Source organism: Cervus elaphus, chromosome 15 (genome assembly GCF_910594005.1).
Source record: "Cervus elaphus chromosome 15, mCerEla1.1, whole genome shotgun sequence".
NCBI lineage: Eukaryota > Metazoa > Chordata > Mammalia > Artiodactyla > Cervidae > Cervus > Cervus elaphus.
The window spans coordinates 74030844-74056466 of NC_057829.1; the positions used below are offsets into that span (position 1 = coordinate 74030844).

At 34.9% G+C, this 25623-nt stretch overlaps 1 protein-coding gene across 3 annotated transcripts in view; it reads left to right on the forward strand.

The window, feature by feature from the left end:
* The window catches only part of SHOC2 (SHOC2 leucine rich repeat scaffold protein), an 80875-nt gene extending 56804 nt beyond the window's left edge, over positions 1-24071 (forward strand). For all 3 annotated transcript variants that reach the window (XM_043926838.1, XM_043926836.1, XM_043926839.1), the window contains exons 4-9: positions 9966-10096; positions 13809-13997; positions 17096-17218; positions 19443-19580; positions 20124-20241; positions 21955-24071. In XM_043926838.1, the coding sequence (XP_043782773.1) occupies positions 9966-10096; positions 13809-13997; positions 17096-17218; positions 19443-19580; positions 20124-20241; positions 21955-22163 (908 nt within the window). In that variant the 3' untranslated portion in view covers positions 22164-24071. The remainder of the gene's footprint in view (positions 1-9965; positions 10097-13808; positions 13998-17095; positions 17219-19442; positions 19581-20123; positions 20242-21954) is intronic.
* Positions 24072-25623: the final 1552 nt, after the last annotated feature.

Sequence of the window (25623 nt, forward strand, 5' to 3'; positions counted from 1 at the left end):
GTTAATCTTTCAGGTTCCCATTTCCTTGGAATACTTTGAACCAGTTCAGTAATAAAGGTTTAATTTTTACTTCAGTATAAATCACCTATTGACGTGTTTACTTTGTTGTATGTTCTTATGTTGAAATATGTAAGTTTGCTTATTTTAAACAAGAAACTGATTTTGATAATAAAGGAGAAAAGAGAACATGATCACTTTTCAGTGAATGACACATAAACGCATCTTAAAAAGAGGCTTCTTTTATAAAATTAAAGGCTTCTCAGTCTTAGAAAAGTAAAGGTTGTTTACTCTGGCAAATCAGGGCAACTGAAATTAAAGATGCTTGAAATGTTATAAAGTTATGGCCTTATCCCTCTCATTGACGCTAAATTGTGTATTTCCTAAGATACTATAGATGCAGATATTTTATTGTTCCTTGAGCACATCAGGCAAGTTCTAGCCTCAAGGTCTTTGTACTTCTCAGTTTCTCTGCTTATAACTTTTTTTCCTAAATATGCACATAAATTTCCCCTACTCTTTGAACTAATCAAATGGATATATAGAGTTCTATAAAGGGCATGGTTATCAATCAGTCCTGTTCTTCAGTTCAGTTCAGTTGTTCAGTCATGTCTGACTCTTTGCGACCCCATGGACTGCAGCATGCCAGGCTTCCCTTTCCATCATCAACTCCCAAAACTTGCTCAAACTCATGTCCATTGAGTCGGTGATGCCATCCAACCATCTCATCCTCTGTCGTCCCCTTCTCCTCCTGCCTTCAGTCTTTCCCAGCATCAGGATCTTTTCCACGGAGTCAGTTCTTCACATCAGGTGGCCAAAGTATTGGGGTTTCAGCTTTCCAATGAATATTCAGGACTGATTTCCTTTAGGATGGACTGCTTTGATCTCCTTGCTGTCCAAGGGACTCTCAAGAGTCTTCTCCAACTTAGCATTTGTGAAACAACTCAGGAAATGTGCATCAGATGCTATTATCTGGGTACTTTGGCAGAGGATTTGGGGGAGGGTCTGTTCCAGAAAGGCCCTATAGGGTCCTGTTATTACCCTCAAATATTCTAACAGTATTTCGTTATTTAATATTTTATGCACGTGTTGGTTTCCCTATCTTGCTCAATAACAATCAAAGGGGAGGGGGGTGCAGTTACAAAGTACTAAAATAAATAGTGTTGGCAAATAGAGAAAGCATAGGTTGTAGAAGATGATAAAATCATCCAGTTAGTAACTCGGGTCCTTTGGATTCACTTCCTCTGACAGAGGATAGCTTCTCCATGTATTCTTTCTCCTGGCTTTCTTAATTTTGCATTTCTGTTTTCTATCAGAAGTAATTCTTCTATATTTCAAGTGTGCTTGTTAATATGAAAACATTTGACTTCATTGTTAATCTTGAGTAATTGACATGTTAGAATAACACAAGTGCCTCACTTCTAAGACACTCTACATGGGCAGCTTACAAATGTGTATTGGAAATCAATAAGAACTGAAACATTAATGATAATAAAAATTTATGTGTCTCATTTATAAAATTTTATAATAAATATAAATTGGCTTTGATAGTTGTCAGCAAACTAAATACAGGTGTTATCCCAAGTAATAGCAAAGCAAGTTAAGTATTGCTTGTTGAAAATTTTTATAGTATTATAGTCATTTATCATATACCATGTTTATTAAGATAGTTCTTTGCCTTCCTCCATCCCTCTCACCCCCCATATTTTGATTGTACTGCAGAAGGTTGAGATTTGATGAGAAATCTGAATATGCAGGTCTTGATCTGTTACAAATCTCAACAGTCATAATTGACCTTTGAGATTCTCTCTCTCATCTATTGGAGAAGAGCAATTCACCCCAAACCATCAGTGACAAACTTAGCTGAAGTATAATTCTGACACTTTCCTTCCCCCCCGCCCCCCTGGTTTACTACTTGAGAAGTATAACTTAAAATGAAAAACAAACAAAAAACCCAACACCTGTCTTGGAGAGTTGATGCTAGTCCCACAGGAGTTGCCCTGTTCTCTTTTCCCTGGACCAAAAAGAAACTTGCACTGAATTCACAATTGAAAATCAAATCTTTAACACCTTACAGTCACTTTTCCAAAAATCACTTTAATTATTTGCCTCTTCCCCCCCCCCCCCTCGCAAGTAGATCTAGATATTTTTAACTCTATTTTTTGCTTAACATATAAATACTCCTTGAGTAGTTATCACTCTTTGGCAATAAGCAATGCCATTTACTTGCAGGCAGAGCAGTACCAAGATCACTGACAACTCGGGCTGTGGAGAAGAGGCAGAAGGAACTGGGGAGAGGGGCACAGCTGATTGCGGTTAAGTAAAGAGTGCTCAAAAACATATTTAGAGTCTTAAAGCCTTCTGAGGTCTCTAGTGGTTTTATGAAATCAGGGAGAGGAGGGTCTGAAATAGGAAAAATTTTTTATTTTCTGTTTGTTTTCAGAGTGAGAGAAATATACAAGAAGACCTTGTCTTCAAGGCTAGAACACAGAATAATTCACAGAGGCCTTTTGTTACACTGGGCTCTGAAGAAATGTTACAGTAATTATTATATCAACAAATAGAGTTTTAGTGATTGATTTTAGGTAATTACAGTTCTACTTACATGTAGCAACTTTACTAGTTTTCTTTTTAATGGTGGCATTCTTTTGAGTTTTTGACTTTTAAGAATGTTTTTTAATGTTTATTTTTAATTGGAGGATAATTGCTTTACACTATTGTGTTGGCTTTTACCACATAACAACATGACTTAGCCATAAATATGCATATATCCCTTCCCTCTTGAACTCCCACCCCATCCCACCCCTCTAGGTTGTCACAGAGTACAACGTTTAACTCCCTGTTACACAACAACTTCCTGTTAGTTATCTCTTTTACATGTGGTAAGGTATATGTTTCAGTGCTACTCTCTCAGTTCAGCCCACCTTCTCCTTACCCTTTTGTGTCCAAAGTCTGTTCTCTATGTCTGCGTCTCTATTCCTGCCCTACAAATATGTTTATTGGTACTATTTTTCTAGATTCCATATATGTATGTGTTAATATACTATAATTTGTTTTTCTCTGACTTACTTCACTCTGCATACTCTAGGTTCATCCACCTCACTAGAACTGACTCAAGTACTTGTCTTTTTATGTCTAAGTAGTATTCCTTTTCATTTGTCATTTATCCATTCGTTTGTCAGTGATATCTAGGTTGCTTCCATGTCCTAGTTATTATAAAATAGTGCTGCAGCGAACATTGAGATATATGTGTCTTTTTCAGTTATGATTTTCTCAGTGTATATGCCCAGTTGGAGTTTCTGGGTCATATGGTAGTTTTATTGCTAGTATTTTAAGAAATATCCACACTGTTCTCCATAGTGACTATATCAGTTTACATTCCCACCAACAGTGCAAGAGGGTTCCCTTTTCTCCACACCTTCTCCAGTATTTATTGTTTTTTTTTTTTTTTTAGTTAGTTGGAGGCTAATTACTTTACAATATTGTAGTGGTTTTTGCCATACATTGACATGAATCAGCCATGGATTTACATGTGTTCCCCATCCCTATCTCCCTTCTCGCCTCCCTCTCCACTGTTTGTAGATTTTTTTGATGACCATTCTGACGAGTGTAAGGTAACACCTCATTGTAGTTTTGATTTGAATTTCTCTAATAATGAGCAGTGTAGAGCATCTTTTCTTGTGTTGGTTGGCCATCTGTATATCTTCGTTGGAGAAATGTGTGCTTAGGTCTTCTGCCTACTTTTTGATTGGGTTCTTTGCTTTTCTGGCATAGGGCTGCACGAACTGCTTGTATATTTTGGAGATTAATCCTTTGTTAGTTGTTTCATTTATTATTATTTTCTCCCATTCTGAGGGTTGTCTTTTCATCTTGGTTATACTTTTCTTTGTTATGCAAAAGCTTTTAAGTTTAACTAGGTCCCACTTGTTTTTGTTTTATTTCCATTTCTCTAAGAGGTGGTCAAAGAGGATATTACAGATATTTATATCAGAGTGTCTTGTCTATGTTTTCCTCTAAGGGTTTTAGAGATTCTGGCCTTACATTTTATGTAACTTTTAAGTTTATTTTCAATTTCACAGTTTAATGATTCTGGAAAAAAGTTGTACTTTTAACATCATTTCATTGTTAGAACTTGTGTGCCTTTTCTACTGATTTTTTGCTACTTTGTTAAAATAAGATAAAGACTGTTTGAGTTAGAGTCTTACTCAAAAGTTACACTAAATTAACCTAAAAATGCTGATTTCCTTTGCTGAAATTGAAAGCATTAATTTTAATTCGTAGCCATTTAATGTTTCTATACTTTAAAAATCTGACAGCATAAGAAAGCAAGCTGTCAGATTCAGAACACAGAGCAACTTACTGTCAAAGTTAAGCACTTAGAAAGCTAAATGCCAGTGATTGACAGTGATCAGCCTCCATTTATCCGCAGAAGCTCAGCAACATTGATTTTATTTCTTAGTCACAGTGGCTCAATATTAAGGCAAGCTATGACTTGATTTCTAGGTTGCAGTTTACTTTGTGGTTAAAACCACTTACTGAAAGAGGCTAGAGTTGAAACCACTGCAGGGGGTGAATCACAGTAAATGCCAGACTTCTGGTGTCAAGTTTTGTTTTGTTTTTTTCTGGCATAAGAGAGTGTTGATATTTCATCATTAATTTTTTTTTACCTTTTTTATTTTGCTGGGAGTAGTGGATTTTGGCAAAATGTGGATGACTCTGAGTATACCACGCTCTCAAGAAAGTGACAAGTCCTTTGCAGATGATAATTGCTTCATCAGAATAGCATATTCTCATAGAGTACAATTTTTAAAATTCATCCTCTTCAGTCCCACTGGACAAAAAATGTTTAGACATTTCATAGACCCTTTGGTGAATGCTTCAGCCATTTTATTACCGTGGAACAGCTTTACTGCATAGGGAAAGCAGTGGTATGAAGGAGAGACAGGGGATGAGCTGCTCCTGCTTCTTTTTTAAGATTGAGTACCTTTTTTATCTTCAACTTGGCATAGCAAATTAAAATTTTATCAGAAGATTTTTGAAATTCTTTGTACTCAGACATTATCACTGCTTATGGGAAAATTTCTATCTCTTTACCAGTCTTGTTGTGGCCATGGGCATGGGATAGGCAAGGAATAAAATACTGATACCCTCCCTCCTTCCCCATTTTGAATGGATGTGAGTTAATGGGGACTCTCCTTCAAATTTGGTGGGAATGAAATTGATACTGCTTAATGGCACTGTCTGTTAAGATTTAAGATATCGCTATCTTTCGATACATCTGAAATATTTTCACATGTACACACATATCTATTAGGATGTTCATTATAGAATTCCTTTTTAAATATTAGAAACAAATGCTCTCCATTGGGGGATGATTCAGTTCAGTTCAGTTCAGCCGCTCAGTCGTGTCTGACTCTTTGCCACCCTGTGAACTGCAGCATACCAGGCCTCCTTGTCGATCACCAACTCCCGGAGTTCACCCAATGGTATGATTACACATATCATAGAATACAATAGTTAAATAAAATGAAATATATCTGTATTTACTCAACAGGAAAATATTTCTATGACCTGTTATTTAGGAGGAAAAGTGTGCAAAATGATCCCATTTATATAAAGACAAACACAGAAGCATTTTAAAAAATCCTGTATTTGTATATGTATAAGTAAAAACTTAGAGAAGGATCTCAATAGGTACATATTGGATTACACACCATGGTTTTCTGGGGGATAAAGTAAGTTACATATTTTGTAATTGAAAATTTATTTGGTGGGATAAGAGGAGTGCAATGGTTAGTTCATTCTCTGATATCTAAAAATGGGCTGCTTAGTCATTGGGTATCCCAGGAAAAATTAAAGTGAATATTTTTAGAAGAACTAATTTTTAGTCTGGTAGACCAGGCAAATCTGTTATGTATTTTAAAATCATGTCCAGTTAACATCTGTGTTTTGCAGACATGTTATTTTATAAGTTGAGAATGGATCAAAGAAAAAAGCTTTTAATGAGTCTCTCATATAATTTTGAGTTTTTGCATCTTGTTCCTAATGGAAAGGAGGACAAATCGTGAAATATTTTAGTGTCTTTAATTAATAAGAAAGCATGAATGAAGGCCTGGTGTGTGCTTTGCACTGAAATTCTGTGCAAATTTCAGTAGAAATGCATAGCAAGCTCCCTTACTTGAAGGATGGTCAGTCTATTGGGGGAAGTAACTAATCCATGAAACAATTGACAGCGTAGACGATAAGTAAAATGCCAGTGTATGATGAAAACAGCATGTGGCCATGTGGCCAGTTTATAGGGAGAGCAATGAGACCTTGATAGAATGGCCAGAGAAAACTTCATGAACAAACATGCTGGACTTAGTGTGGAATAAAAATGCACTCCATGAGCCGAACAGCAAGGACAGTCAGACAGCATGGAGGCAGGAGTGAACATATCATGCTTCTGTGTCAGGAGGAAACAAGTTCACTGGATCAGGGTCGATAAAATTCACAAAAAACGATTACTTGATAAGGAGCCAATTGTGTTTGATTCTAGCTCTGCCATTAAGTCACTTCACGTGTCTTATGCTGAAGTCAATGCTGAGTACTCTCAGATGGCTCTTATTGGTGTGCTTGGGTATCTTTTTTATCTCTTGTCTTTTTTTGGGGGAGATTGGCTATCTGAAACTTCAAACCACCATGCTCTGTTTTCCACAGCTTAGCTCATATCCTCACTGTATGGAGAAAATGAGCCTCACGGTGTAAAGTGTCCAAACATCTTACCTCTGTGTTAATATAAAGCTTCTCCATAATGTAAACTATTCATTCAATAATGACGGTACAAAGATATCACAGTTTTTAAAATTAAAATGACTTCAGAATTAGAGTTTTTCTTTATCAAAAGGACATTTTAAAATTAAAAAATTATAGGAAATTAGGGAAATTCTAGACAAGTTCAAAGAAAAAAATTTAATCTGTATTTCTGTCATGTAGAGATAACTTAAACTCTTGGCATGTGTATGTAATCATACAGATGATACAAAAACATGATTTTGTTATCTGACTTTTTTCATTTAATGTCATAACAGTCTTTCATATCTTAAAAGATTTTTTGTATAATAATTTTAATAAGTACAGGATATAGCAGACTCTAATTGTACCATAGAGTAAAATTATCTTTTGAATATCTATTTCGTATCAGTCATTGTACTAAGTATCTTACACACATTGTATTTAATTCTTAGAGCAACCCTGTCAGATATTTGACATTATCCCCACTTTATGGGTGAGGAGATAGACTTAGTTAAGTAACTTACCCAGGGACACGTAGCTATAGAATATCTTTTGTTTTTGCTATTACACTGTGATGCCTTCAATCTAAAATAATTATGCATCAATTCTTGAACATACAGGTTGTCTCCATTTTTTGCTATTAGAAACTTGACTATAATTTCATCATAAAGCAGATTATTTTTTGCCAACCCAACTTCCAAGTAACATTTGTATCATATTTAATGTCACAGTGGAGAAAGGAATGGCAGCCCACTCCAGTATTCTTGCCTGGACAGATGAGCCTGGCGGGCTACAGTCCGTGGGGTCGCAGAGAGTCGGACATGGCTGAGAGACTAGCACTACAGTGTCATAGCTCACTGACAGAAATAATAATGTTCTTGCACTTATTTCTAATCTCTGAATTCTCTGAAACTTTGGAAAGTGATCCAGTTCTCTGCTTGTTTCCCCCCCACCTCCGAAATTGACACATATCCCTGGAATGTCATTAGAAAGACACTAGTGAAGCATCCTTATTTAATTTGGGAAGCACTTTAAAGACAAAGTTAACTTGTCTTTTCTAAGTGGTCGTTTTTACTGTTGCTTTTTAATTCAGTTTTCTGCCTGTTGGAATCTTAGTTAATCATAACTAGCGAACTCTTGACCCAGTTTCCAAACACTGTTATAAGAAAGTAATGAAAATGAGTATACCATACCTCTGTAATAGTTCTAATTGCAGGAATTGAAATGATTGCTAAAGGTTTTTTGCACTGTAGTTGGCTAGACTTACGGTATATAGACTTATCAGAGTATTTTTGACATCAGTAACTAACTCTTAAAAATGTAAAGGGTAAAAATTAGCTCCATTTAGGCATTTCTTAGAACTTCGATCACTATTTTCTTCAGCAAGAGAGAAGGATGCACATGAATATAACTAGATGAGGAATGTGAGACAGGGTGACTGCTCTGCTAGGTTTTAAGGCTTAACTTATTCTGTAGGCTAACACATGTTTTCTGTAAGTATTGGAGTAATGTTGTATCTAAGAAAGTTATTCATACAATGACTTTCTGAAAAATAGTCAAAGCAGAAATTTGAAAGAAATTGACAAACATCAGACAGTTGCTGAAAGTTGAAAGGCACCAAAATATTTATCTCCAAAATGTGTGACACAGGCTTCCACTTCTATACAGGCCTACTTTGGAGACATTGTCAATTGATCTCAGACCACTTCAACAAAGCAACTCTCACAATAAAGTGTCACACGAATTTTTTGTTTCCAAGTGTATATAAAAGTTATGTTACAAAGTACTGTAGTCTATTAAGAGTGCAGTACCATTTTGTCTAAAAACTATACATGCCTTAATTAAAAATACTTTATTGATAAAGTATCATTCAGGTTATAGACTAGCTCTTTTGATTTCCTTCAGTTATTTCTGGCTCTTGATTTAAAGTGAAAGACGTAATTCTAACTTTGACGTGGTTAGAAGTCACTGTAGGGTCATTATTGGCTTAATTTCAATATTGTATTTCAGGGGAGAGGGAGAAAGACAGGGAAGCAACTGTTTGGTGGAGCATAAAGCATATACATAGCATTTATCAATTAAGTTCACCATCTTAAATAAGTGCAGTTCATGGCACCCCAAAATAATTACACTAGTAACATCCAAGATCACTGATCATAGATCTCCAAAACAAGTATAATAACAACATGAAAGTTTGAAATATAGTGAGAATTACTAAAATGTGACATAGAGACATTAAGTGAGCAAATGCTTTTATGAAAAATGGCACAAGTAGATTTGTAGGTTTGCCACAAACCTTTGATGTGTAAACATGCAGTATCAGTGAAGCACAATAAAGAAAAGTATAATAAAATGAGGTATCCTTTTAATTTCTAATACTAGTAATACTGTTCAAAACTAGAGGCTAATATTTAACCTAGCCCTAGTTGTAGCAACAATTGCATTGTTGAATCAGAAATTAACCAGCCATGACAAAAAAATACATTGAACTAAATTCTCATTACTCTTTTTTGGTATCAAAATGAATTTATATTGTTTTTAAAATTAAATTTGATTTAAACCTGTGATAGCAGATATCATCATATTCATCCATGTAGCTTACCATGGGTCTTGGCTATAGCAATATAAAATGTCTGTTTTTCTGCTCTGCTTATTTTAGGTATTCAATAGTGACTAATATGCTCAAGCTGGATATGCTTAGATAATGAGAGCCTATAGCTTTCACTTTTGTTTATAAAAATTTATTTTGAGAAATTTTCAACCATCGTCAACTTTTTAGAGATATTTTGGATTGTTTATATTTAACTCGTGAAAAATATTGAACCTTTCTGATCTCACAAAATAATTGTGCTTCTTGTATTTTAAGTAATTATCATTTATTACTTTGATGTTATTCAACTGGGCCTTGTCTAAAGGTTAATATTTTATTTAAGTGTGCCAGTACTTTCCAATAATTGATTTTAAAAATTGACTTGCAGCTGTATATTTCATTATTTCTCTAAGATGGTGGGCACAAAAGTGGCTTCAGTTTCATCCTAATTGGTAGAGTGTAGTGTGTAGTTTCTTGGTACAAAAAGTTAAGGATCTTGCTGAAATAGTACTTGAAAGTAATTCATAAATATTGCTTGATAGCCTGGAAGAGTGATAGGCTTACCAGATTAAAAAAAAAATTCCTTTTTTTTTTATGTTCACAGGAAATCTGTCCAGTTTAAGTCGTCTTGGTCTGAGATATAACAGACTGTCAGCAATACCCAGATCATTGGCAAAATGCAGTGCACTTGAAGAATTAAATTTAGAGAACAATAACATTTCTACTTTACCAGAGGTAAGAAGTGAATTATGGTAAACTCTTGAAACGAGTCTGTAAGATAATGAAGGGAAGATTAATCAGTCTTTACAGCTTGGTAAATAATTTGATGATTGAGATTGCTTAAATAACGGGTATGCTGTGGATACATATCCTATCGCTGAGATAAAAAATTCCAAAAAAGAAAGAGTAGGTATGATTATAGGAACAAAAATCAAGGTGAAAAGTCGGTGTGCTACTTTCTACTTAGTGAAAGTGAAGTCGCTCAGTCTTGTCTCACTGTTTGTGACCCCATGGACTACCAGGCTCTTCCGTCCATGGGATTTTCCAGGGAAGAATACTGGAGTGGGTTGCCATTTCCTTCTCCAGGAGATCTTCCCAACCTGGGGATTCAACTCGGGTCTCCCTCATTGTAGTCAGATGCTTTACCGTCTGAGCCACCAGGGAAGTCCATGTAAATCTGTCTCATGTCATTTGGGACTTGATAATAAAAGCTATTAAGAAGTTGTAGGGCTGATGTAAAACTCAACTACCCTAGTACCCCAGTTCAGTTACTTAAAAAAAAAAAAAAAAAAACTTACTGTGGAAAGATAGTAAAAGAATGGCTACTTAGATCTACTTAGTACTACTTATTATTGAGATTAGTATGAGTTGCAACATTGCTATGACCCAAATTATTGCTCTGCTTATACAATAATATTAAGCCCATTTAGCATATACCAGTCACCAGAATCTGTTACTTTTTACCACACTATTTTTCATTTGGGTTTCGTTGGTTCTATTAGAAAAATATTTTCACTTATTTTGCTTAGAGATTAATTGGACAAGATGCAATATTTTTTTCTAAATTGTCTTTCTTAACTTTATTATTTTTTACTCTTGCCATTCCTTCTTTTGCTACCTACTGTTTTAGCATACCCAGCAACTAATAAGTTTACTTGTAGTTATTCAAGCATATTTTACTGTAGTATTCTAACATGAGTGGAATTTTGGACTTAATGGATTGACTGAACTTTGCAAAGTCTTTTTTTTTTTCTAATAATTAAAAATATCTTGTGTAGTTTCTAGTCTGGACCAGTTCACTAAAACTACTGTGACAGTATCTCACCTGTGGCAAAAGAGCACTATTGTTGGTAGTAAGTAGTGATTTGGGATTAGGAATAGAATCCACAGACTGTAGATATAGCCCTGACAGCTAGACTGTTTGGGTTTTTTAATTTCTGTGGTAATGGTAATTCTTCACTTCAAAATGGGTGAAGTTCTACCGTTTAATGTCATCTGCTTTTCTAACAGTGATTCCTATCCCATAATAAGGCAAAATAATTAACACATTAATTAGATCTTGTTGGCATTCTTTTAGGGTGTGATTTATGAGTTTAAGTAAGACTGACCACTTTTACAATGTCATTATGTCTAAATGTAAAGACCAGGTATATACCAAGTTTCACCTAGTGAGAAATTTTAATATTTATTTATATATCCAGTCATGTTGTCACTGAAGGGAGACATAATTATTGGGTATCTTAGGATAAAGACATGTGCTGAGTACTTTCATATAACTTTGTGACTGAAATAAGTCAGGATTTATTTTTGATAAGAGAATTATAAAGAAGACAGCTCTTTTCAGTCTGTCTGTGGAAGAAGGGGTATGTGTGTGTATTTAAACATGCACATTTTCAGATAGAGAAGTATGGATGAAAGCCTTGATAGGCCTTGTTCAAACTTTGGAAAGCATTAAGTTTTATTTAAAAGTAGTCTATGTGCTTTGGAAGTAGCATGTTCTTAATGCAAATGTGTAATTATCTGCATTTATAATAACAAGAAAAACAATAAAAACCATCAAACAGCACTTAGATGTTCAAGCTGGCAAGAAAAATTGGGAAAGTGGTTTTCAAAGGGGGCTCATTATATTGCTGAAATCAGAGCTGGCAAAATCACTATATACTTTTCCATTTGAAGACTGTCTGAAAATGGACTCGTTTTAATGGATGCCTAAAGATGAAAGGAGAAGGAACTTAATAAGTTTAAGCACATATACTCAAGGCATCAGGCTGGAAGCTTTACATGTATTGTTTCATTTATATCTTCACTGTAATCCTGCTGGTTATTGGAATGGTCTCATCAAATAGCGAAATAAGACTTGAGAAATCATGTTTTTGGCCAAATGTGTCACCCTGAAATATTTTTTCTGGGAATATAGTGAGAGATATATTGATTAATTAATTCACTGAAGCTCACCTGGCTGATAAGTAGGAGATCTGAGATGGGAACCCAGATGTGTTTGACTCTGCAGCAATGAGCAACAACCCCAAAGCTTCACAGTATGACCTTAGAATGGAAAGGTTGGAGAGCTGCCTTACAGCAATCCAGAATGTTTTCTTCTGCTTCTCTGAGTATTTAAAATGGTTTTTCATCCTTTAAGATTTGACTCACTTTCAACTGTCTTCTGCTTTTCCAGTTATTCCAGTATTTCTCCTTTACTTTGAATTTAAATAAAGAAGTGACTTATAAAGTTACTTATATATTTATTTATTTATTTAAAAAATCTTTACTACAACCTATAAAACAAGACATCATCCTCTTACAAATGAATAGAACAAAAGTTCAGAGAGATAACTTGCTCAAAGTCACGAACTACTAAAAGATGGGGCCAGGATTTAACACTATTTTATAGCCTGAACCAGTGTTTCTCAAACATTAATGAGCATATAAGTCACCTGGAAATCTTAAGATTCAAAATATGATTCTGTGGGGGTGGGGCCTAAGAGTCCACATGTCTAACAAGCTCTCTGGGGATACAGATGCTGCTCTTCCTTGAGCCAGACTTTGAATAGCAAGAGCCTATTCTGTATAATTTATTATTGATTATATAGAGTTGTATATTATTTTCTTTTTCCTGTCTGTGTGCTTTCTTTCTTTCTTTTTTTTTTTATTGGCTTTATTTCTCTAAATGGAATTTAGTCTTCTTGATGTTAGAGATCCTTTTATAATACTAAACACCTAGCACTGTGGTTACATGGTGGGAGACTGAAGTAAGAGGGCATATGGGGTTATGTGCTAAGTGAATACTTGTTTGATAGATGTATATTCTCTCAGAAATTTACAGTATGGAAAAGCAATGTATTATATAATATCAAAAAGTATTGTTGTCTTCTGAATTTAATATTCCTAAAAGGAACATTTAAATTACTGAATGATACCTTATTCTGTGTCAGGTATTATATTAATCTTAATAATAATTTAGAGTTAGATACTTAACTAAGACTTGGATAGCACTGATTACACAGCAGGTAACGGAGTCAGGACTCGAACCCAGGACTGTCTGATACCAGTCCTCGCTAAGGTCCTGTATGAGAGGTCTCAAACTGGCCACTCATGAAACACCTCTTACCCACAGATATATTATCTTTACCCTGTAGAGTATTTTAAATAAAGCCAAAGAATAAAAGGAGATTTAATATAAGTAAATGAATTTCCTGTTTCTTCCTAAATTCTGAAAATCTGACTACATTGGCTGCACGTCCCTGCAAGGTAACAATTAGCTAGAGCTGAGTAGTGAGTGACTTTCCTTCTGGATGAGGCATTACAGAACCGGCCCAACCAGTCTCTGTCATTTGTTACCTGCAAGACTCTCCCAGGCATTTGTTTGGTACCGCTGCTCTGTGTTCTACAGAATAAGTCTTGTTATAGTTCTAATTCTTATGCTTATTTCATTTTTTCTTTTTAACAGAGTCTTTTATCAAGTCTTGTGAAACTGAATAGTTTGACCTTAGCTAGAAATTGCTTCCAGTTATATCCAGTAGGTGGTCCATCTCAGTTTTCCACTATCTATTCCCTCAACATGGAACACAATCGAATCAACAAAATCCCATTTGGAATTTTCTCCAGAGCAAAAGTATTAAGTAAGCTGAATATGAAGGTAAGCCTCTATTTGTATTAGGGGAAAAGCACTACTTTAACTGGTGCTTTTAGTGTATTTATGATTTATCAGAATGGGCAATTGTTTCTTCCTGATGCTGTGCTCATTTTTTAATTGGATTGTTTGGGTTTTTCTGTTTTACTGTTGAGTTGCAGGAGTTCTTTATATATTTTGGATGTTAATGCTTTGTCAGTTACATGATTTGCAAATATTTTCTCCCAGTGGGTGATTTTTAGTTTCTTATTGCTTGTCTGTATTCTCTACAATGAATGAATCTCATTTGTAGTAAGGAAAGTAAATTTATTGCAGAAGGAAGAAAGAAATGAAAAATGATTTGTCCACTGATTTAATTTGTAGTGAACAAACTTTTTTTCCTTGACTTCCTGCTTTTGCATTCCAGTCCCCTCTAATGAAAAGGACATCTTTTTTTGAGTGTTAGTTCTAAAAGGTCTTGTAGGTCTCCATAAAACTGTTCAACTTCAGCTTCCTCAGTGTTACTGGTTGGGGCATAGACTTGGAATGCAAAAGTAGGAAGTCAAAAACACCTGGAGTAACAGGCAAATTTGGCCTTGGTACAGAATGAAGCAGGGCGAAGGCTAATAGAGTTTTGCCAAGAGAACCCACTGGTCATAGCAAACACCCTTTTCCAACATCACAAGAGAAGACTGTACACGTGGACGTCACCCGATGGTCAACACCGAAATCAGATTGGTTATATTCTTTGCAGTCAAAGATGGAGAAGCTGTATACAGTCAGCAAAAACAAGAACGGGAGCTCAGATCATGAACTCCTTATTGCCAAATTCAGACTTAAATTGAAGAAAGTAGAGAAAACCACTGGACCATTCAGGTATGACCTAAACCAAATCCCTTATGACTATACAATGGAAGTAAGAAATAGATTTAAGGGACTAGATCTGATAGACAGAGTGCGTGATGAATTAATGGACGGAGGTTCGTGACATTATACAGGAGACAGGGATCAAGACCATCCCCAAGAAAAAGAAATGCAAAAAGGCAAAATGGCTGTCTGAGAATGCCTTACAAATAGCTGTAAAAAGAAGAGAAGCAAAAAGCAAAGGAGAAAAGGAAAGATATACCCATTTGAATGCAGAGTTCCAAAGAATAGCAAGGAGAGATAAGAAAGCCTTCTTCAGCGATCATTGCACAGAAATAGAGGAAAACAATAGAATGGGAAAGACTAGAGATCTCTTCAAGAAAATTAGAGATACCAAGGGAACATTTCATGCAAAGATGGGCTCAATAAAGGACAGAAATGGTATGGACCTAACAGAAGCAGAAGATATTAAGAAGAGGTGGCAAGAATACACCAAAGAACGGTACAAAAAAGATCTTCACAACCAATATAATCATGATGGTGTGATTACTCACACTTAGCTAGAGCCAGACATCCTGGAATGTTACATCAAGTGGGCCTTAGGAAGCATCACTATGAACAAAGCTAGTGGAGGTGATAGAATTCCAGTTGAGCTATTTCAAATCCTGAAAGATGATGCTGTGAAAGTGCTGCACTCAATAGGCCAGCAAATTTGGAAAACTCAGCAGTGACCACAGGACTGGAAAGGTCAGTTTTCATTCCAATCCCAAAGAAAGGCAATGCCAAAGAATGTTCAAACTACTGCACAGTTGCACTCATCTCACATGCTAACAAAGTAACGCTCAAAATTCTCCAAGCCAGGTTTCAACAGTAAGTGAACCGTGGACTTCCAGATGTTCAAGCTGGATTTAGAAAAGGCAGAGGAATCAGAGATCAAACTGCCAACATCTATTGAATCATCGAAAAAGCAAAAGAATACCAGAAAAACATCTACTTCTGCTTGATTTGTTACACCAAAGCCTTTGACATAAGCCTTTGTGTGGGTCACAACAAACTGTGGAAAATTCTTCTAGAGATGGGAATACTAGACCACCTAACCTGCCCTCTGAGAAATCTGTATGCAGGTCAAGAAGCAACAGTTAGAACCGGACATGGAACAACAGACTGGATTAAATTGGGAAAGCAGTATGTCAAAGCTGTATATTGTCACCCTGCTTATATAACTTATATGCAGAGTACATCATGAGAAATGCCAGGCTGGATGAAGCACAAGCTGAATCAAGATTGCCAGGAGACATATCAGTAGCCTCAGATATGCAGATGACACCGCCCTTATGTCAGAAAGGGAAGAAGAACTAAAGAGCCTCTTGATGAAAGTGAAAGAGGAGAGAGAAGAAGCCGCCTTAAAACTCAACATTCAGAAAATGAAGATCATGGCATCTGGTTGCATTACTTCATGACAAGTAGATGGGGAAACAATGGAAATAGTGAGAGAGTTTATTACTTTGGGCTCCAGAATTACCCTAGATGGTGACTGTAGCCATGAAATTAGGAGGCGCTCCTTGGAAGAAAAGCTATAACCAACCTAGACAGCATATTAAAAAACAGAGACATTACTTTGCCGACAAAGGTCTGTTTAGTCAAATCTATGGTTTTTCCAGTAGTCATGTATGGTTGTGAGAGTTGGACTATAAAGAAAGCTTAGTGCCGAAGAATTGATGCTTTTGAGCTGTGGTGTTGGAGAAGACTCTTGAGAGTCCCTTGGACTGCAAGGAGATCCAACCAGTCCATCCTAAAGGAAATCAGTGCTGAATATTCATTGGAAGGATTGATGCTGAAGCTGAAACGCCAATACTTTGGCCACCTGATGTGAAAAACTGACTCCGTGGAAAAGACCCTGATGCTGGGAATGATTGAAGGCAGGAGGAGAAGGAGGTGACAGATAATGAAATGGTTGGATGGCATCACCTGCTCAATGGACATTATTTTGAGCAAGCTCCAGGGTTGATGATGGACAGGGAAGCCTGACGTGCTGTAGTCCATGGCGTCACAAAGAGTCGGACACGACTTTGCGACTGAACTTTACTGTATGGAAAACTTTGGAGGCTGCGCATTTTTGTTCCTTATTTTTTCTTTCTATATTTAGATATTTTAAAAAGGGAATGTCTTTTTCTGTTTAAGAATTCTCTTTCTATAGGGAGTTACATATGGAGCTTTATTTTTGTGGTTTTACCTTGAATGCTTCGTTTTGTCTCTGTCAGGACAATCAGTTGACATCACTTCCCTTGGATTTTGGAACTTGGACCAGTATGGTAGAATTGAATTTAGCTACTAATCAGCTCACAAAGATCCCTGAGGATGTGTCTGGTCTTGTTTCTCTTGAGGTGAGTATAAAAGAGCATTTAGAACTCATTAGACTTTTCCACAGTTACCTCACTCATGAAGTTTCCAATTAAATAGTTTCATAATTGAAGATCATAATTAGAAATGTTAGTGCTCTCAGGACTTCCCTAGCAGTCCAGTGGTTCAAACTCCTTGCTCCCAATGCAGAGGGTCTGGATTTGATCCCTTGTTGGAGAACTAAGGTCCTGTATGCCACGTGAAGTGGTCATAAATAAATAAATAGTCCAGATTCAGTCAACTGAAAAAAAAAGAAATGTAGTGCTCTCTTAAACATGCAGCTGTATTAGGATGATGAGGTGTTAACTTAATCTGGGCTCAATGCTTTTGAATTACTCTTGCCCACTAAAAGTTGGTCGGTTTTTGAATACTATAAAGTATCTTTGAAAGAAAGGGTCTCTAAAGCGCAGCATCTTTTAGAATGTATTTTTTTCTTAACTCTGTTTCTAAGAATGCTATACCATTGCCCTCTAAAATAATTCTGGGTTCCTCATATTGGCATTCAGCACCCTTCATATAATTCTGACCTACTTTTCCATCCTAATTACCTACCTCCTCTTTTATTTACTAACTGAATTGATTAGTTTCTTTGTTGGCAACATGTGCATATTTCTAGCTCTGTACCTTTATTGTTCCCAATATCTAGAATGCTCTTTTCTCATCCCCTTAAATTTTTCTTTTAAGATTATTTCTCACAATTAAAGATCTGTGTAGTCCATGGAGTCGCAAAGACTCAGACACAATTTAGCACCTGAACAACAAGAAACATCCGTTTTCCTGTTACCTCCTCAAAGATTTCTCCTCCCTAGCATTTTCACTCTTTTGATGAGAAAACTTACTAATAGTAAATATTTCTAAAATGGCCCTTTTATTTTTAAATTCTAATTTTTCTATTCTTTTATTATTGTATTTAATAAGGTAAAAAAGTATGGTGTAATGGCTAAAATAGCAGAAACTTTGAAGCCAAATAGGTCTGGGTACAATTCCACTTTTAACTCTATTTATGAATTTAATGTACCCAAGCTTCAGTTTCCTCAGCTGTGAAATGGGGATAGTAATATATTCCTCATAGAATTGTGCTAGTGCTAATGAAGTCAGTCAGTTGTGTCTGATTCTTTGTGACTCCATGGTCTGTAGCCTGGCAGGTTCCTCCATCCATGGGATTTTCCAGGCAAGAATATTGGAGTGGGTTGCCATTTCCTTCTCCACATAGAATTGTAATTAGGACTTAATGCAATAATGCACATTTTTCATTTAGTATGTGGCGTTAGTGGTAAAGAATCCACCTGCCAGTGCAAGAGACATAGGATAACACGGGTTCGATCCCTGGATTGGGAAGATGCCCTGGAGGAGGGCGTGGCAACCCATTCCAGTATTCTTGCCTGGAGACTCCCATGGACAAAGGAGCTTGGGGGGTTGCAGTCCAGTGGGTCACAAAGAGTTGGATACAACTGAAGCAACTTAGCATGCAGGCATGCATGCAAATAGTAGTAAACTCAGTGATAGCTACTATTGTCATTTTCTTGGTCTTATTGAATATGTTTACTTCATTGTGTGTAGTATAACTTTGGAAGAAATAAGTGGGCATAAAAATATAGCTAGAACCTTACATAGATCTTTCCATTTAGTGCTCTTCTCACTATCCCCATATTCAGTATTGTTTCCCTACCTAACCCCCCTCCACTGTAACTTCTCTGAGATGAAGACTTGTATCTTCTTCAACCTTTTTTCCCCCTCTTATTCAAGATACTGCAGGATGCCCTGCAATGTAATAAATTTACTACAAGTAATAACTAGTGGATTGATATAGGCAGTTTAGAAGTCAGTTGTTATCTACCTTAAATGATGGCTTGCTTGTAAGGAGTTTTGAATAAATAATTGGTTTCCTATTAGATATTTGTAACTATTCAGTATCAAAATACCATTACCTGTATGAATCTTAGTGCAAGTAGTTAATAATTTTCATATTTTTTGTAATTTAGTTTAAATTATTTCCTTTTGCTTTCATTAGTTTTGACTTAAACTATTTTGTTTCCAATAACTATGGTAGTTTTTTTAGAATAGTAAGTTTAATGTCTTGTTATATAATTAGACATTACCCTTAATATTCACTGTTTAGAAAATTAACATTGCTTAATTTTAAGGCACACGATGATAATATATTTCTGTTTTGTGAGTTGTCAAACATTATCAATAATTTCTCTTTAGGTTCTAATATTATCAAACAATCTTCTAAAGAAGCTTCCTCATGGCCTTGGAAACCTTAGGAAGTTAAGAGAATTGGATCTAGAGGAGAACAAATTGGAATCCTTGCCAAATGAAATTGCTTATCTTAAGGATTTGCAGGTAAAACATTCTGATGATTTTATAGGTATATAATTAAAGTTTTTGGGATGCATTCCAAATTGTACATTTTTTAATTCTTGGACCAAATAGATTTTCCTGTTAGAACTGAATTTTATGTTCATGTAACAAAGCTGCTTTTGTCTTCCTAACAAATGATAGTGTTTGAAAGAAAAACTTATTTAGTGATTTTTATATAATAAAAATTTCATGTAGCTCAGATGGTAAAGAATCTGCCTGCTATGCAGGAGACCCAGGTTCAATATCTGGGTTGGGAAGATCCTCTGGAGAAAGGAATACAACCCACTCCAGTATTCTTGCCTGGAGAATCCCATGGATATAGAATCCTTGAGGGCTACAGTCTGTGGGGTCGCAGAGAGTCAGACATGACTGAGTGACTAATACTACACTACTACTATATAATATTATTCAATCTAATTTCCCTGTAAATTTATCTTGCTGGTTTAGTAGATGTAGGTTTTAAAAAATTTATATCAGTTATAAGAAACATACATGTAACTCTCTTTTATCTTGTTAACCTTTTAGAAATTAGTCTTGACAAACAACCAGCTGACCACTCTTCCCAGAGGCATTGGTCACCTTACCAATCTTACACATCTAGGCCTTGGAGAGAACCTACTTACTCATCTTCCTGAGGAAATTGGTATGAAACCTTTGGATATTTGACTCTGTACTAATAACATGCTTTTATTAGTTATTAGAACATGTGTTCAAGCAGTGTTTCAGATAAATATAACAAATCTACTATTTTTGTCAACTTACTCAAATTACATCAAGCTAAAGTTTTTTTTTATAGAGAACTAGTATGGGGTTGCAAAGAGTAAGGCATGACTGAGCAACTATTACTCACTCCGTAGTAGTAGTAGTTGGTTAGTTTTTTTGGGGGAATTATAATTTGAATTTTATATATTTTTTTCATGCATATGTGATATTTTGTTTCTTTTTTCATTTATTTATATTAGTTGGAGGCTAATTACTTGACAATTTTGTAGTGGTTTTTGCCATACATTGTTATTTTTATTAGATTTCCTCATGGGGAATTAAGTTTAGCATAACATTTGAGAATGTTTTAGCATGCTTGTATTTCAGTAGATTTAACATTAATTTGGAGGAGTTATCTTTCTTCTAAATTTAAAAATTACACAAGCTTGAATTAAATTAGTCAGTGTTTTATGCCAAAAGAACTTTCTCTTGTTAGGTTTTAGGATTGATAAAATATTTGATTAATGTTTGTATTTGAGAGTTACTTTAGAATTTTCCAAGTGTTTTCATATCCATTATCTCATACTGTTAATATGAACACCTTGAATTTTACACAGTGCAAGTTGCTTCATGTTACAGAGAGTTTCAATCAGTTACAGTCACATAGTACTAAAATTAGTAATCCCATTTGTTATTCTCTCATCTATACCATGCTGTTTCAGAGGTACTATAGATTAGTGGTTAAGAATGGTTTTGGAGTACAATAGACAATTCAAAATCTGGCTTTACTGCTTCTGGCTTTGTGGCATTGAATAAGGTACAGAAGCTCCCTAAGCTTCAAGTTCCTATCTATAAAATACGGATTCTAGTAACTTTCCGTAAAGTTGCTCTGAATAATACATAAAATCTTAAATGTAAACAAATCCAATATCTAGTAACTGTTTTTTAATTAGTTTTATTACATACCACTATCAAATATTACAGATTTTGAAATCTAAAATTGGAAACACATAAAGCAACTTTATATACTTATTTCTAGTGTGTTTATCCAGCTGGCCATTTGCAATTGCTTGAGACTATTTGCCTAGAAAGTATGAGTATCCTAAGATCGTCTAAGGAAAAATTTTAAAAGATTACATAAATTGACTTTTGCCTTACTGGCAAATATATAATAACTCTCTTAGCAAAAGATTTATACAAAGTAACAAAACCTTTCACTTGAGAAATTTTTTACTAAGAGAGATTATCACATTTTCTTCAACATGAAAGTAATTATAGGCACTTACTATGTAAGTTGATTATATAAATTTTGGAATTAAAAAAAAAATACACATGAATGCCAAGTTGTCCCGAACAGAGTCTCTGGAGATGCAGTATATATATTTTCAAGGAAACTGAGCTTGAAAACCAAACATAAAGGAAGAGGTTTTTATTGGTGTAGCACGTGACCTAGACATCACTTTTTTTAACCTCTCCCTTGTTCATTTGAATAAGCAGGAAAGTTTGAGATGCATGGTTGTAGAGAGTTTTAAAACTAAGAGAAGAGAATAAAAGGCACTGTGTGTTCAGTATGCATGATACCCAGGATAAGGATCATGCTCAGTTGAGCTTTTTAAATAATAACTAATTTTTTAAAAATTGTTTTTTATAACAGGTACACTGGAGAATCTAGAAGAACTGTATTTGAATGACAACCCCAACCTGCATAGCCTTCCCTTTGAGCTGGCTCTTTGCAGCAAGCTTTCAATCATGAGTATTGAGAACTGTCCACTCAGCCATCTTCCACCTCAGATTGTTGCTGGGGGTCCTTCTTTCATCATTCAGTTCCTAAAGATGCAGGGTCCATATCGTGCCATGGTCTGATACAAATCTGCTGGTCCCACACACTGTTCAAAAATAGACTGCCATTAATGTTTCATATCTATATCTTTATCTATTTATGTAGATATTGATATATTTGGCAGATTTATAAAGACTACGTTTATGTGTTTCTGCTAATAGAGGAATCATAGCCATTTAGATTTTTTTAAATTCTGTACAAAAAGCTTATATAAGTTTTCTTTGCTGAACTTGATGGATGTTTTTCTGTTGTGTAATATGATATGCCAGTTTGCTTAAAACATTTGCCAACAAATTATGAAATTATTAAATTTAAGGGCCAGAGGTAGTATAGTTAGATATACTTTTTCTTAGCAAAAATTCTTGGCAAGCAATTTTGTTGCAACTTTTCGTATATATTTTCCCCTTACCAATTGTCAGATCTTTATAGTATTATAGGCCCTGAAGGTAGGATTTTTCTTTTAACTTATTTTGAAATTTGAGATTTGAATTTTATATATTGTTTACAGTCAGAGTAAATCACTGGATTTTATTTTATTTTTTTTGGTTTTGATTTGCTCTGTTTTGATCAGCAAAATCTCATTTATATCCTCTGCTAAAGAATTTGCATCAGCTGATTTAAATATGAAAAGATATCTGCTTGTTGAAACAACTGGCAAAATGAAAATATACAGTCAAAAATTTTTGAATTCCTTTAATTGTGTTTCTCTGATCAATTGTGAAGCAAAATATCTGAAGTAAGTCTTTGGTTTGGGGGAAAGTATTGATACCTTTTCTAGTATAAATATCTTTTCTGAAGTTTGGGGGAACAGAAACTTGTAGTGCAAAGGAGTTTTCATTCCTGAAAGTTGCAGATCCACAGAAACTAACAGAATAATTTGGCAAAAAAAAAAAAGATACACACAAACACACACAAACACATTCTATATATGTATATACAATGCTATATAGATATGTATTTATTATATCATAAACTACGATAGGTAACTTTAAGGATTTCTCCCTAGCCTTGTACAATGAAATGAATGTTTTTCTTTGAACACTGCAATATATGTATGTTTCAAGGTTATTTAACAGTGTACTATGGTTTTATATCTTGACTTGCCTCGTACATCTTTCAGTTCTGGAATATCTGCGTCTAAGCACAATATCTTCACACTGTGCTATATTGCTGCTGAATTAAATGCACTTTTCCCCACAAATGGGGCACTGGCTTCAAACAATTCAGTTCAGTACCGTTGATTTCAATCTCATCTTTCCTTTCTTAGTAGTTGTTAATACAGTTACAGAAAAGAGCACATTGCATAAAAGTCATTGATAGTTAAGTGGAAGTTCTGTGAGATATGCATGTGCTATTTGGTATATTTTCTTTTGCTTTACTGCTTTTAAGGCTAGCAGTATTGTAAATGTGTGCCCCTTATTACAGTACCCTTACTTTTGATAGTGTTGGTCTAAGTCAATTTAATTACTGAAGAGACTCACAGAGCAAGTGCATTCTAGATATATCATCCTAAAAAACACTTCCCATATAATGAATATTATGTATAATTACATGTTGCTGCTTGGTTTTCTTTTTTTTTTTTTTCTATTTAGATGGGCATTGTAATTTAAATAAAACCATTTTTGAAGTGAGGTTATAACATTGAGATGGAAATTTGGAATGCTGGTTTGCTTTTCCTGGCACTCAAAACCAGGACTAAGTTTGAAGTTGAACCTATAGTCGTAATTGGCAGTTTTTTAAGGAGCAACTAAGAAATGGAAGGCAGGTAAAGATATAAAACCGTAGAATGCTTAAATGTGCTGTAAAACTATTGTAGATGTCACTGGATTTTACCAGGTAATATCCTTTCTTCTTTTTTTTTCCATCTACTGTGGCTTTTCAGTTAAAATTGTGTTTATAAAAGGAATTTGTTTATTACAGCTCTACCTGAAGCTTGTGTGTATGTGTGGTTTTTAAAAATCTCATAACAAGGTGTGTTTATATCTTACGATAATGGAACTGGAACTTTAAAGGCAGTAACCTGTCTTTTTTTTAATGGGTATTGTTTCTTAAAAATGAAAATAGATACAGTTTTTGAAATATTTTTGTTCCCCTACATTCATTTATGTTAGTTTATAACAGAAATGCAAGGTGATCACAACCCATGTAGAAGTTACAGACAAACCATCTATAGCTGAGGAATTATAATTTTTTTAAGGTGCATAAAATATGTCACATGTATGGCTGCCACCTTAGAGAGCTTGTGGATTTCATTACTTCTAACATGAAGCTAAAATGGACTCTTAATTTCCCAATTATCCTTGTGCAGTCAGGATATTTAATATTTAAATAGTTTGAATATAATAAGGGATATTATTGAATGACTACATATGAGCTGATAATTTCCTAAACTGCAGTGGGACTAATTGCCATGTCCAACAATGGTCCTTTCTTTTAAAGAAATTAGGTTTGATCTCTCTGTGAGGCTCAGTAAATAAAGAATGTCATAGAATGTTACATTTTAAAAATATTGCTCTAAACTTTGCTTTTTGTTAATATATGTAGTAGCAAATTGACAGTGACAATGTCAAAAAATCCTTTGTGGTAGTTTAGTACTTTTAAAATCCCAAATGATTATTTCATACAGAAAGAAGGGAGAGATGCTAAGTAATTTATGGATTTGATGGATACAAATGAAAACAGTAGACAATAGAAATTCTTTCATGAGGAAAAACACATAAAATATTTATTTGTACTTTTACTGAAAGGTGGGTGATACATTTGGATGCAATTGGAATGAGCTCTATAAATATGTTTGCACATTTCTAATTTATCTCATTGTAAAGCCTGAATTTGAGACTTTTAATTTTGTATTGAGATATAGCCAGTTAACAATGTTGTGAGTTTCAGGTGAATGAATCATTTAAAATAGATAAACTGTTACACATCATAATTTATCTAGTCTTTCTCTGCTAACTTTTGTGGTAACTTTTGTTTTTCATCTCAGTTATTGCTAAGCCATTCATACATATTGAGTTTAGATTTCAGCTTGCAGAATTTGTCATTTTGCATGAGTAAGAAGGGGTCATGGTTAAAGGGTATAAAGTGGGACACTTTGAAATGGAAAGGAGGCGCTGTGAATAACCATACATCAGAAATGTCTCTGGAAAACCAGGGTATATGGTTATTCTTGCATGATTAAAAATTAGATGAAAGCAAATGACATAACCCCTAAAAGCAGAAGAATACATTCCTACAGTTTTCAAATTTAACTAATTAACTTGTGAAGAAAGATTTCCTTTTGCTTATACCCGATGATGGTATAAGGTGATATACCACATCCAGTTCATGTATTATCACTCAGTTATGTCCAACTCTTTGCGACCCTTTGGATATAGCCCAAAGGCTCTCTGCCCATGAGGTTTTCCAGGCAAGAATATTGGAGTGGGTTGCCATTTTCTCCTCCAGAGAATCTTCACAACCCAGGGATTTGAGCCCACATCT